At 39.1% G+C, this 14,396-nt stretch overlaps 1 protein-coding gene across 1 annotated transcript; it reads right to left on the bottom strand.

The window, feature by feature from the left end:
- Positions 1-283: 283 nt before the first annotated feature.
- Positions 284-14,311, bottom strand: arih1 (ariadne ubiquitin-conjugating enzyme E2 binding protein homolog 1 (Drosophila)). Its single transcript, XM_051382619.1, has 14 exons — positions 13,855-14,311; positions 8,831-8,898; positions 8,531-8,678; positions 7,481-7,573; positions 7,326-7,381; positions 6,322-6,388; positions 6,035-6,141; positions 5,858-5,900; positions 5,643-5,714; positions 5,134-5,264; positions 4,837-4,894; positions 3,939-4,199; positions 2,230-2,342; positions 284-2,145 (listed from the first exon to the last, which is right to left on the bottom strand). Exons 1-14 carry the CDS (start codon positions 14,140-14,142, stop codon positions 2,061-2,063), a joined length of 1,590 nt encoding a protein of 529 aa, XP_051238579.1. The 5' UTR covers positions 14,143-14,311; the 3' UTR covers positions 284-2,060.
- Positions 14,312-14,396: the final 85 nt, after the last annotated feature.

Here is a 14,396-nt window from a genome sequence, read left to right as displayed (position 1 = left end):
AGACAAAATTATTTCAAAAGGGACATCATACAAACAACCATCTGATCTTTATCATACAATCTGCAAGTAAAAGTGGTTCATAAAAGCTAACATTTTCGCCTAAAAATCAAAATTATTCAAAGTTACCAAATGAATTCCACGTAATTCTGGAAGACAACTCTGCAAAGGTCTGTAGTATATGACATCGTAAAATACATAGCGCAGAAATGCATCATGGATGTTTGGTAAATTCATATGATTGAGACCAAACCTACTCTAATGACTCACACAGTACTCCCAAAAATGAGATTTCTCATGACATTTATTCAAATAAACAATACAGTTTATAATTTGCTAAGATAAAATAATAAGTTTGAACACATAAGAAGCATGTGGGAGAGAATTCCCCAAAGATCTGAAACTGGATTAAAGGATGTGTTTTAATGAAAGCTGACACTTTGGTGTCAACTTCTGACTTGCATCAGTGCCTGTATATTCATGTCCCCTCCAGTCAATCTTGTGAAGACTGCCATATTGCAGAGACATGAACGAGCATTTACAAGCAGAGAGCTTGACGACCGGAGCAACCATCACATTGAACAATGCAAAACCTGGAGGGGGCACTGACATTTCCATGTCGAATCCTCAACCCATGTGCGAAAAGTACAGTCTTTAATGCAAAAGCATAACAGCGTTATAAAACAGTCCTACAACCTTTAGAAGTTTGCCCTATATTCCTCATCTGCCTAAGGATCACGTCCATCTGTGTAGCTTGGTTTAAAGCTAAATGTTCAGTCTCACTGCAAGGTAATAGATCTCTTTTAAGAGGCATGGCTGCTATCAGCCCTATGCCTCCCAAGTATGTCCTGCAAGAGTGATGCAAATGCCTGACCCTGTTTGACAGTGATCCAGCCAAATTAGCAACACTACAAAGCTGTGCTGTCAGTACATTCTATTACCCTCATTCAATCCCCAAGGTGCAAGCTGAGCTTTAAGAGGGCTATCTCAAGCCACGTCGGGAAGAGAGAAAAAAAGAAAAAAGAGTGAATGTCACTCAGTTTGGCTCTTGCAAATAATTAGTAATGTTCTTAAATGTTAAACACCTCTAAAAACAACTAAGAGGGTACGGCAAAAGGTTAGAATAGAGGGACACAGGGCCGGAGCATTCTACCTCACCTTTGAACTGTAAAACCTTTTCTGCTCTTGGTTATCTGACTCGGCTGTGCACTTTCACTGAGTCCTGTATCTGATCACTTGGCAACTAAGAGAAATTATTTCTATCAGTCCCCATTTAGAGTTACTGTTAAGGTGTAACTTGTGCACTGCTCTGAAGAGACTGGGGATGATAGGGCAAATGCCTTATTGCCAAAGACCTCCCAAACATTATGGAAGGAGTAAACAGACTCAACCTACATGGCAAAAGTACACCCCTTTTGAATATTGGTAAAGAATAAATATTTCAAAATTTCAAAATTATGCAAACACGTGCCACTCTTGCTCTTTAACTTCCATGCATATGGACTATTTACAAATTGAAAAATACAGATTTGCTATTTTGTTCTTTTGATGTTTTTTCTTCTTTTCCCCCCTGAAATGTCTTTGCCCCTTTTGCAATCAGCCTATCAACATTCAGCCACCCAGACAAGGATCTCACCACATATTGCAGACATGGCCAGGACAATTAAAGCTGTGTTGAAAACATTTTCACACTAATGGGAAAACAAAAGTCAAAATCAAAACAGAAAAGATTCACAAGCAAAAAACATAGGAAAATAAGATAGCTCAGGGGAGGTGTTACAATACAAGCCAAAAGGATGTATTTGTTTAAGATGGTTTTTCTGCTTTCTCAAGACTCCACTCTGTTGCTAACAATACTGTAGTACACTTTCTTTTTATTACTCTACCTTTTATTTAAATATAATTTACTTTGAAGGTTTTGTTAAACAAATCCAGGAAAAATGATGCAAAAGTGGTTGGTTTGCCAAAGGAGAGGCGGCAGAAGGCCCGTGCTGCCCTGTTAAATTGCATCAGCGCTCTAGTTTGTCAAGATACTCAAGAGTCCGTTGCATTGGGATGTGTCCTCAATCCTCAATGTACTCCCACAGGTCCTTCTCATAGCCTTCATGCACGTGCTGTAGCAGCACTCTTCGCCTGCTCTCACAGTATCTGGAAAGACAAAAAGTTTTTCAGACCAAGAACACAAAGACGTTAACAGTGGCAGGCAGTAATTACAATTCTTCCTTCACTGACCTGTACTTATCTTGTACTTTCTGCTTGATGTCCTGCAAGGAATCCTGGGAGATATCCCGCTCTAGGTAGCCAGAGAGCACCTCAGTGGCATTTTCCAGGTCTGCCTGGTTGTTCTGATGAAGCAAAACAAAAAGAAAAGATCAATACTATTCTATGCCACAGCGCAAATTCAAAGACAGAGATGCAATGTCCCCTAAACTTTGGAGCGCCCTGCGTAAGGCCCAGCTCAAACTACAGTTAGGTCGGGCCGATTTCCCCATTTGCCCCTCCCAAAAATCAGGTCACTCATTTGGCTTTGTCAGTGAACTAGTTCTGCTGCCAGAGAGAGGAACCATGAATGGAAATGTGGCCAGAATTTCATGGGATAATCTGTCTTCCAAGAAAAATCCTAACTGCACAGACAAAGAGAAGCATTAAGAGCAAGTCATACCAGTGTGAATGAAAGACGACGTGCATGAATGAATGAGTGTGTGTCAGTGGGTTTAAGGTGGTGCAGAGCTTCCACTTGCAAGATAATCTAATATTATGTACCAAAATATTTCCTATTTCTAATCTTCATATTTTGTGTGATAGAATTCGGTTTCTCCAGTAACGCGTTGATTTCACCAAATGCATATCTTTACTTTGCATCCACATAGAAGAGAGACGGCGAGAGAGCTGCAAACTGCGAAGAGCTGTTACTACACGCCTCCCCTGCTGATTTCGAGAGATTCTTGTTTTAACTTAGTTTTAACAGCTAGAATCTATAGGGTTTGCCCAATGTGCTCCAGGCACTGTAGGTTTTTAATGTGTTCCACAATTGTTTCTGTCCGCCTGACCTGATAGAACAGCACACTCCCTGTGTACAGGGACCTCCTGATAAAAGAGGTGTTGAAAGTAATGTGTGTTAGTTGGCTGAATCATTACACACACACACACACACACACACACACACACACACACACACACACACACACACACACACACACACACACACACACACACACACACACACACACACACACACACACACACACACACACACACACACACACACACACACACTTTTAGACTGTTTTTTTGTTGACGTTATTGTGATATCATTATTTTAATATTTTGTACCACATAGAGAAAGTCTAATAACCCTTCTTAGAAAGTTATGTTTTCACATCTTTGTCCACTAGCGAGCAGTGTTGGGAGTAACACATCACTGTAATTTTGGCAGTAATCAAATATAATTATGTATTTACTACTGTAGTAAAGCTTGGTTAATGTTTACATCCGTGTGGGTGTTCTATCAAATCATCCCGTCTTTTAACCAGGACAGTAAGTGTAGCTTGTAGGTAGTAATGCTAGTCGTTGCTGCCCTAAATTTGCCTTTTCCACAGCAACACTAAAATAATAGCCGACAGCCGTTTACATTAATAAGAGAACTGAAGAAGACATTTAAAAAGTACAAGTTACTTTAGTAATGAAAGTAACTAATTACTTTTACATACAGTGGTCAATTTGTTTTAAGAGAAGTAACTAGTAACTTTAACTAATTACCATTTTTCAGTAACTTGGCCACTAATGCTAACAGAGAATCAGGAGTTATGACTGAATGGCTGAATTTTCCCTAATAAGAGCAGGCAACGTGACTTTGGTGATAGAAATCTAGTTCATGGGTTTTCTCAAACAATAACATTTTTTAAAAATGTAGCGCTTATTACATTGGAGCCAACACTCACCTCAAAAATAATGGACTGGTTGTTCTTCTTGAGGTAGAAGGCAAAGACGTAAGTGAACATGAGCGTGGAGCGGCACTGGCAAAGCACATCCACAGCCTTCTTCAGAAACTGCACCTCAATCCAGGACATGTTGTGCTGCTGCATCTCCTCCATCTTCTGCTTGACCTGAGCATAGAGCTTGTGCTCAAAGCGCAGGCTCTGCATGTGGTTCATGTAGCGGTTGCAGTAGAACAGGTACCTCTGCAAGGCGGCCCTGGAGCGCTGCACACACAGCATGGATGGGCTCAAGCATACTCAACTACACTATAAACAACTTCAAACACACTGGATACCGGAGTATTAGCAACATATAATGTCTAAGTTGCATTCTGCAGTTGTTTCAGGAAAGATGCAATTCTTCAGTGTGCAGCAAGCAACCATGTTTATGTAATGGACATTTATTATCAAGCAGACGCAGCAGCTGTCCGTTTCCACCCCACTGAATCCACTGTTTTTGGATAAACTCAATAGTATACAGCAGGGTTACATGGGGAACTGTAACTTGTTTGATTAGTTGGAGTGGATTACATTCTTATAAAATGATGTAGTTATTTCTGTTGCAGGCTATAACATTGTTGTAGCATTTATCAATGTAAATGTATATACTTTTCAAGATTCCTTGTCTTAATGTGTGTACAACCCAGTGCCAGGGATGGAAATAGTACTTGGGATGCTGCTACCTCTGCGTAATTAGAAATGCCTTACACTTCTGGCAAATATGGCTCAATGCTGCGCACTAAAGAAGGGCTGCCTTAACCAAAAAGTGAACAAAGTATTGAAATATGTCATTATGTGGCATATCTACCAACATATAACACACAAAATGTTAAAATGTATCAATAGGAGTATGATTTATTACCTCTTGAGCATCTCTGGCTGCCTTGGCATCATCTTCATTGTAGCGATTGCAGTTGTACCTAAAACATCACAACCGGGTCAGGACCATCAACAATGTTTTCCAGAATACCAAAATCACTATTGTTTGACAACTTTGTGATTTCATGCACATGATATTAGAATTGATAGTTTAGACATATTTAATGGTTTAAGTTATTAATTGAAATGAAAACAAAACTATCAAAATCTGCCAATAAGTATATTACCACATGGCACTAGAAGTGACACATAAATGGCTTCATAAGCCATTAGTTCTTACCAGGCTGAGCCATGGGGTTCCCATGGACCCAGGCAGACCCAGCAGAACTCAGCTTTGCAGTTTTGGTTCCGACAAACCATGTGGTTGCAGCCACCATCTTTCTCAATGGTCACATGGCATTTTGGACACTCCTGTCAGAAGAGGAAAGTAATTTTTTTTTGTAGAAACATAATTAAAAGTCTGTTTAGACTTAAAAAGCAGGTCGTTCATAAGTCTAGAGTTGTGTCCGAAACAGCAATGAAGGCCTGATGGCTTGGGACATTAAAACAAATGGGCTGTTTGGATTGGACCAGTACTCATCACACCTGTAAAGTGTGCACACTTAACACATCAGCATACAAGAATATAGAAATATGAGGTACACAGTTTTTCACCAAAAACAATACGTACTGTTCAGTATGACCAGTATTTCCACAATTGAAATTAATTTGTAGTTTAGTTTTGAAATGAATTGCTTCCCAACATGAACCACACAAGATGGGAAAACTAAAACCACTTTGATTCCATACCTTAGTATTTGCTGCAATCCAGTTAGAAGTTTCACTGTCGTCATCACACTTCTTAATCCATTTTCTCAGCCACTGCGAAATAATTCAAATAAGCGTAAGAAATAATCATGCTGACAATGAATGCTCATCTCAACAAAATTCACTGTCAGAAAAACATTGCTGGAGGAATATGTTAACATTTCTGCATGGTGATAAAATATTGCCAATTTTCTTACCTTGCACTTGACAGGATCATGCCAATTCTCTCCACAGTTGAAGCTGCACCAACAGGACACATCAAATGTCAAATTCACATAATGTTTAAAAATTACTATTAAAGAGTCAAAATTCAAATAGAGTTCCTCTCAGTTTACTATAGTGCAAGATACTGTTCCTTAAACAAGCTCTCTTACCAGAACTGACGGCCACACTTGCACCTCACTGGCTTGGCATCTGGATACTGGACTTTGACAACATGATGGCAGTCTGGGGCAGGGCACCACTTTAACAGTCGATTGCACTTAAGGAGTAATGAGAGATAGAATATAAACACATAGTTTCATTTCAACACTTAAGTACAAAGAAGGTCCTTGTTTTTCTAAGTAGTGCATACAAAATAACCTAACAGCTCAACATCATAAATCAAGGCTTTATAGTCCATTCAATATACTGTTAAGGAGGAGGAAATCTCAAAGCTTACCTCTACAAAACTATTCGTAATTAAATGCTGGTACTTCAACTTCACTTTTGAATCTGTTATGAGGCGCCTAAAGGAGAAGTCAAATCATTTATTAGCTTTCATTACATGAAATGGGTGACTTTGGTAAAAATGTCCTGCATAATCAGTGCATACCTTCCAAACAACAATGTAGGAAACAATTGAGTAAAATTAATGACATTACAGTGAAATAATATTAATTTGTTTGACATTTACTATTAACCAACACATTTCATAATTTTAAAACTAAGAGTTTAAGCGCAAGCTACGAACTAAGAGGTACAAAATGCATTTCATGAAATTTAATATTGAAATGGGAAGCATAATTTCTGCATGTGTTGCACCCTAAACTGATCAGTGAAAACACTAGTAGGTCTCTTGCTAGTTGGTCAGATCAGAATGTAGGTTAAGACAATTACTGTCAGCTTAACAAATGTTTCAAGAGATTAGTGGCCGTGCTTTCAATATGGAGGTATATTTCATTGCACTACAGGTTGAACATCAACAATGTGAAGTAATGGTGTAACTAGATAGCCCTGCAATAAGAAGTTTCTTTTAAAAGAATAAAATGTCAGGTAAAAACACATTCCAACTAGCAGTTTCTATTTCTGTCAAATGCAGTAGAAAACTAAGGTATAAGGTAATAAAGAATAGAAATGAAGAAAGCCTGTCTGATTTCTTTCGATTCATTTGAATGTAATAATTGTGTCTGTGTTCTTTATTATTAGATTTAATTGTTAAACCAAATTGTATACTGAATGGGCTTTATTATGTTTTTTGACTAGCAAAATTAAACTGACTTTTTGACAATTTTGTGAGAAAAATGTTCTTCTCAAGTAGTTTGTTAGTGAACTGCAAGAGGAGTCCTTCTATTGCTCTTTTCATTACCAGAAGCGGCCAGTCACATCTATAGTACATATTCTGATCTCTGTTGACCAACGTGCAATGAGACATCAAAACAAATATAGGCACAAACAGATACTCACATGACTGTGTTGTCATCAACCAAAATGTCACAACTATGAGCAGGACAAGAAATGGTCTGGGAAGACAAGACGGAAGGCCAATCATTAGTCAGATGGCTTTTAAAAGACTAACAGTGATCGGTGACTCGTACCCTAAAACAAATCTTAATAGGTACCTGTCCCATCCCTTCTTCTATGATTTTGGTGGTCAGGTAATCTCCCCAGCATTGCATGCAGAACTTGTGTCCACACTCCAGGCCTGTAAAATACTGTAAGAGAAAACCATCCAGTAAATGAAAACAAACAAGATATAACATGATTATGAGCATCATGTGCTTCTGGCAATCAAGTCAAAAGCACACAAAAGAGTGTGGTCATTAATACGAAAAATATTATCCAGATTTGACGACAATTTTGTTTTAACCAACTCATGAAAATAACCAGTGGATCATTTTGCTACAAACCCTAACACAGAAATATTGTAAATCAAAATACCCAGAATTCTGCCACTCTTTCTGATTTAGGAAATTTTATTAAATCAAATTTAGTATCGAAAAGGGTACTGACTGCACCAACTGATATACTCAATGAGTGCAGAAAACTGATATTTCTGTGATATAGACTCAAAAAAAGATGTTAAGCTGGCCATGGAAACGTCAGTGTGTCCTGCAAATGCAAGTTGCTGGGGAGATGCAACTTTTTGGAACTGGTAAGTCCACTCCTGTGATCTTTGACTATATGTTATCCAATATCCATATTACGTCAATATGAAAAACGCTTCTTTTCTGTATATAATTTAGAAAAAATGCTAGTGATAATATATTAGTGTCACTGTAACGTGCAGCAGCAAGCTGCATTGAGCAAGAAAGAAAAAGCAGCTCTCAGTAATGTCAACTAGAATTAGTTGATAATGTATAGGTGAAATTATTTACATGTCCTGTGTGTAGGACTAAGTAGCATCTAGCGGTGTAGCTGCAGGTGCAACTCCAAAAGGCTGGCTGTTAGCCTGGTCTGGAGCAGTCTAGCTACACAGAATAAATCTCCATGATAACATTTGTGCCACTGCTTTCATGGAACTGAGTCACTGTTAAATTCAGCCAGGATAAATGGAAAATTCAGACTTAATCCACTAACTATGTTTTGTGAACTAGCCCTCAGAACTTAGACCTGGCTACCGTACACATCCAGCTGGTGCAACACAATGCCAGTGTCATTATGTGACTCACAGAGTTGGGAAAGTTCAGATAGCAGATCTGACATGGCATGTCCTGTGCCGATGATCTAGTGTTGATTGGAGGACGGATCCGAGGCTTCTTACTGGGGTTAATGACATGACACTCAGAGAAAAGCTTGTCGAGATTACCATCAAAATACCTGCATGAATTGACACAAAATGAGAGAGAAAGAAATCACAGTGTTAAAGAAGCATGAAGACATGAGCTCTCCCAGGACAAGTCTCAGCTAACATACTTGTTAGCTGGCCTATTAAAAATGGCAAATATGTAATGTACTTAATAAATTCTTACCTTTCCATAAGCTTTTCTTTATCCCAGTTGAAGTGACTGAGAAGGATGCGTGTTATTGTTGCAGGATTCTAGAGGAACAAGAAGGTTGGTCAGAAATAAACTGGAAATTTACATTCACTTTTTAATGAATTTTAATTCTTCACTATAACCACTTATAATTGGGGGTAAATTTGACATGAAAGGTGCATTTATTGCCATTTCCATAATTCTACTCATCTTATTAACTATCCCAATGAAATACCACCAGAAACTACAGCCACAGAAGACAACTCCTCTCTGACACCATCTCAAGAAAGATGATTCATTAAAGATAGTATTCACTGCAGGGTTATTCTACTGGAATGCATTTCATTTTTCTGTTCACATCAGTTGCTTAAGAGTAGGCAACTGAGCCCAGCACTACATTCCAAATTAAACACTAGTTTTCGATTTTTGCTGTGTCTGTAGACTTTTCACAGGCAAAATGGAGGCAGTTTACGACGCAATAAACCAGAAAACTAGATAATGATTTAAAAAAAACAATATATCCCAGGGCACCATTGCCTGTGACTAGATAAGTCTGTGTATAAAAGGAAAGCGAACACAACTGTATGAAAACTTCAACACAGTCCCAAGGGCGAGCATTCACCAACGCTGACTCTAGGCTGCTGACATCTGTTTGTTTATTGTGTGTTGTTATGTTATGTATTGTTGTGTATAGAGTGTGTTGTCCCTTTTACCAGTGCTAAAGATGAACATCCATTTTATGTAAATTTAATGGACATTAAAGTAATCTGAAACGGAAATATAACTTGCCAGCTTGTGCATAACAGCAGTGATCGAATCAAATCACAAAACCTGCCATTTTAAATGGTACAAACACATCATTAGTTTACCGTCATCCCAACTGATTAAGGCCTGACAATCCCGAATTCTGAATGAAAGGACAACAAAACCAAATACAAACGTATTCACCAAAAACACATAATGGAAAAGTTCAATTAAATCAATTTCACATCAATCACATAATCCTCTCTAATTTGATGAATTAGGCACACTCTTGTTGATATCCTTCCTGACTTCCTTAAGCATAAATGAGCAAATAACATTGCAGAAAATATATTCTTTGGATGCCGTTTTTCAACCTAGTAGCATTTCTTATTGCATAGTTGCCATTGGCTACAATCATTTACATTTATGATGTCCTATTTATTCTCCTGTTCAGCACTTTGGTCAACTTTGGTTGTTTTTAAAGTGCTTAACAAATAAAGTTGGATTGGATACAGTCAGTTTGGTTAGAGATGAGACTGAAGTCACTAACAAAGGTAGTGAATATACAATGCAGTTGAATAAATGAAGTAATTACCTAGAGCTAAAGTAAGCTTATGTCACTAACTGAAAAATGTAAGCTAGCCAGTGCTACATTTGAAAGTGAACTTGGTCGATTAGTAACGTGCCAGGCCACCAAGAGCCACTAGAATAGCATCAGTGCACCTCTGCATTAATTCTATAAGTCCATATAGTAACATGCAGACATATGCTTTACCCCTGCCAGTGTTGTGCTCTAGAAGAAACACAAACACCAAGGTCGTGTTCAGTGATCACTCGAGAGCCACTCCAGGTTTTCTATCCGCTGCCTACTATTTGTTCTCTGTGAATGCTGAGAGAAACCCAACTTTGGTTCACGATTTGCCACATTTGATGCTTCCCTGCAATAAAGTTATATGATGCGAGGCGAAATTTAGAGGTGGCATGCAAAGTCAATGGAAAGTTGCAAACCAACGCAGTGACAGTGTCTGCATAAGTTAATGATGGTTCACCAATAGAAGAACATTTGAAGTTCTGAACTATGTGATTCTACTCTCCCTATGGGCGGCTGTGGCTCAGAGGCAGAGCGGGTTGCTCCTTAATCGGAAGGTTGTGGGTTCGATCCCCGGCTCCTGGAGCCACATGTCAAAGCATCCTTGAGCAAGATACTGAACCCCAAATCGCTCCCGATTTGCGGTGTGTCTCATCGGTGTGTGAATATGTATGAATGTTAGTTTCTGTTAGATGGACTTTGCCATCACTGAGTGAATGTCTCACATAGTGTAAAAGTGCTTTGAGTGGTCGGAAGACTAGAAAGGCGCTATACAAGTACAGGCCCATTTACCATTTTCTGTACAGACATAAACATTAATTGTTCACGTGCAATATTCTGGGCAGCGATAGTATTGGCTTCTGTTCTATTATTTCCTGTGTGCCATGAGGTATCTGGAAAGAAAACACTGATAATCTATAAACAATATAAATGGTTTTCCATGTATGATATAAAGGGTTGGATTCTGATAAATGATGACATATGCATCCCGTACTTGCCAATGATTTTGCTTTCTCTGCCCCCGTTTCCACTGCCCATGCACTATATGTATTAGAAATTGAATCACTGCTGTGCTTTTTGAATTACGTACATATTCCACATAGTTATATCTAAGCAGAGAATGAGAGACACAGGTAGACATGAAGGGACACACAGCCCTTAATTATAAAGATCAGCTCTACATGTGTTTAGAAAATGGCAGAAGAACAGAATCACTTGATGACCGGTGTGAACAAATGAGGTTCTAATATGAACAGCCAGGTTCAATCGTGCCTATTAATTTTAAGAGAGCAACAGCCAATGGGGAAACTCCCAATGGTGTAACTTCATCACTCAGTAAGGCACAGACTCATGTTGGGGAGGGGACAATTGGGGTTTCTGTCCAATTTTAAAAATCAGTTTGAGTGTGCAATGTCATACAGACCTATACATGTACAACCCCCACACACAGCTTTGTGTATTGTTACAGAAACACTCTGACTATCAGTCAGGGAAAACCAATGAATTGATTGTTGGTACCCAACAGACTCGAGACTGCACTCCAGCAGTGAAAATTCCTTTGATTAACACAAGACAAAAATTTGTTTTGCAAATGCAGTTTGCTTGTGAGAGTACATATTGGTACTGTGTAAGTAAAACACTGGGGATTGTTCTCTGGGGATTGCGAATTGTATTGATGTACCTTTTCATATACATGTTTAGTTGGGTTCATCCTGATGTAATTAGGGATGGGAATCACAGGGTAATTCATGACAATACTACTGGAATACAGTGTTCGCTGATGTGCTCTGTGATAATGAGTGTATTGGGATACAAGATAATCTGTAAAGATATCGTTGGAGCAATGTTGGGAAAACATTTTTCTAAAAATGTGCAATAATTTCTCAAACGGCAGTGATCATATACACTTCTCAAAGCATTAAGCATTGCTTTCAGTTATGCAGAATTCAGAGAGATTGATTGAGACACGTACACACACACGGTCACCCAAAAACAGACAAGGGAAAAAGCTTAACTGCCACAAAGCACAAGAGTTCCTGCATAAAAACAATGCAATTCAAGTTATATACACCTAAAGAGAACAAATCATGACATTGATACCAATGTATCAATAATGTATGACAACAGAAAACAACATAATACCCTCAGTTGTCAGTTTATTATGTTCGCCTAGCTAAAACTAATGCTGTCTTTTACAACAATATGGCAATAAATGCTACCTTCATGAAGGTTCAGTTTTTGTTGATAATGTTTTAGAGAGGTGTTGAATTAATGTTATAGTCATTTTAGAGGCTGTAGTTTGTGGTGGTGTTGAACTGCACTGAGTTATGGAGAGGCGTTTCTGGGGAGACACCTGGGAGGGAGGGTACTAGAAAAACCTCTCAGTACACTCATTAACAATGTATGTAAGGTTAGCCTGTTACAGTATGTCATTCTGAAGTTTGCAGTGCAATCTTTGACAATCTACAAAGTCTCTAAAGATGACAAAAATTCATCAGCCACTTGTAACTTTACCCCTAAAGTGTCTTCAGAGGCCAGGCAAAATCAGTCACTCTTGACATGTGAAGGCACAGTCACTAGAGACATTTACAAGAAAAGTAAATTCAAGTTAACTATCCTATTGTCACATATTCCAAGATGAAAAATTCAGATACACAAAAATCTGAAAATGAAGTAGACCTAAATACTATTTTTAGAGGAATCACCATGCCAGTTGTCTGCTGAGGAAACAACTGCCATGCGGCTGTACTGTATCCACACTACAGTAACCGATACTTTATCCATTTTGGTTTTGGGGCTCGTTTATAGTGAAATGGTGACACTCAAAAACACTTGGTGTAAAATGCAACGCTGCTGATTAAAAACGCAAATAGTGGCAAGTCTACGAAGACCCCTTTCCATTTTATTCTGTGCCCAATTGAAGTGAAGTGAACGGAAATGGAGGCCCGAGTTAACGACAAGTCGAAGGGATCCGATGAGTTCCCCTGATATTTAATTTAAAACTTTACTTCTCGCCAGATTAACTATAATGTTCGTACATACGGTCCGTCCCCAAAAGATGTGGAGATCACGATAAGATAGCTTGTAAACTGTTAAGTATCCTAGCATGTAACTTGCTAACTAACTCGATGACCAAGCCTTTCGTCCAACACTGAAATAACGTCAACGCTAATGTAATATCACACGTTTAATAACCTTGAGCTTCAGTTGCTCGGTTAACGCACTCCAACCGTCACCTAGCAGGAGTTGGTAGTCAAGCGATCCAATTCTAGAACTGAAAGACGTTAACGCGTTTGGCTCGGTTAACGGTTACAGTTGGCTAGTTAGCAAGGTAGCTAACTTGCAAGCTAACATTAGCTTAGCAAACGTTGCTGCCAACTTCTCAACTGGGATTAGACTACTTCCTGGAAGAAGGGGGAAAAAAAACGCATGGAGATTGTTGCTTTAATTTGCACATTTGACGTTGTCCATAGCATCATGTTAAGTGCTACGGACACACACAAATGCTAAATTGAGTTTTTTTTTTTTGGTGTGTTTAAACGTTATCACTGTTGTGAAACTGCCAACTTCCAGCAAGTAAACTACTCCTACAGAGCTAATGCTAAGCTAACGTCCAAGGCCTGTTTACGCTTCACCCAAGCCTGGACCCCGGTCTTTCCTGACGCTGACATACCAAAATACCTACCTGGATGACCTCGTTGACCTCCCTGATACACTCCACCATATGCTGGAGGATCTGCTCGGCAGTCAAAACCTCGAAGCGGTAGTCCTCCTCCTCTTCCTCACCGGGACCGTGGCCACCTCCACCAGTCTCGCCGCACTCGTCTCGATCCCCACCGGCCACCACGGGATCGACCAACTCAACCTCTCCGAGCTCCAGGGTGTCGTCCTCGGGCTCCTCTTCGGCGCTGTCCTCGCTACATTCCTCCTCTTCGTCGTCGTATTCATAGTTATAACCCTCGTCTGAGTCCATTCCTAGGGTGGTTATCAACTTGTGACAAGCACACCTAAAGGTCTACAGTGTGAGAAATGTTGATTGCGGAACAATACGAAAACCAAAATTATCCGAGCCTGTTTTTCAGCTGCAGCGAAAATAACAACAAAACGTCGCCGCTGCTAAGCCAACAAAGAGACACAGCGTCACCAACTGACGCTGGCCTTACGTCAGATGGGCTGTACAAGAAAATGTAAAATATATATATATATATATTTTTTAAATATATGACA

This window comes from Dicentrarchus labrax, unplaced genomic scaffold (genome assembly GCF_905237075.1).
Source record: "Dicentrarchus labrax unplaced genomic scaffold, dlabrax2021, whole genome shotgun sequence".
NCBI classification, from domain to species: domain Eukaryota; kingdom Metazoa; phylum Chordata; class Actinopteri; family Moronidae; genus Dicentrarchus; species Dicentrarchus labrax.
Note: the sequence above shows the minus strand (reverse complement) of the source record. Positions and strands in the feature narration are given on the sequence as shown.

Excerpts from the sequence above, each read along its gene's own strand:
- arih1 (XM_051382619.1), bottom strand. The coding sequence starts at position 14,142 with ATGGACTCAGACGAGGGTTATAACTATGAATACGACGACGAAGAGGAG. Across the intron at positions 7,382-7,480 it reads TAGAAGAAGGGATGGGACAG|ACCATTTCTTGTCCTGCTCA; the intron begins GTACCTATTAAG and ends TTGTCTTCCCAG. Across the intron at positions 4,200-4,836 it reads CAGCCAGAGATGCTCAAGAG|CGCTCCAGGGCCGCCTTGCA; the intron begins GTAATAAATCAT and ends CTGTGTGTGCAG.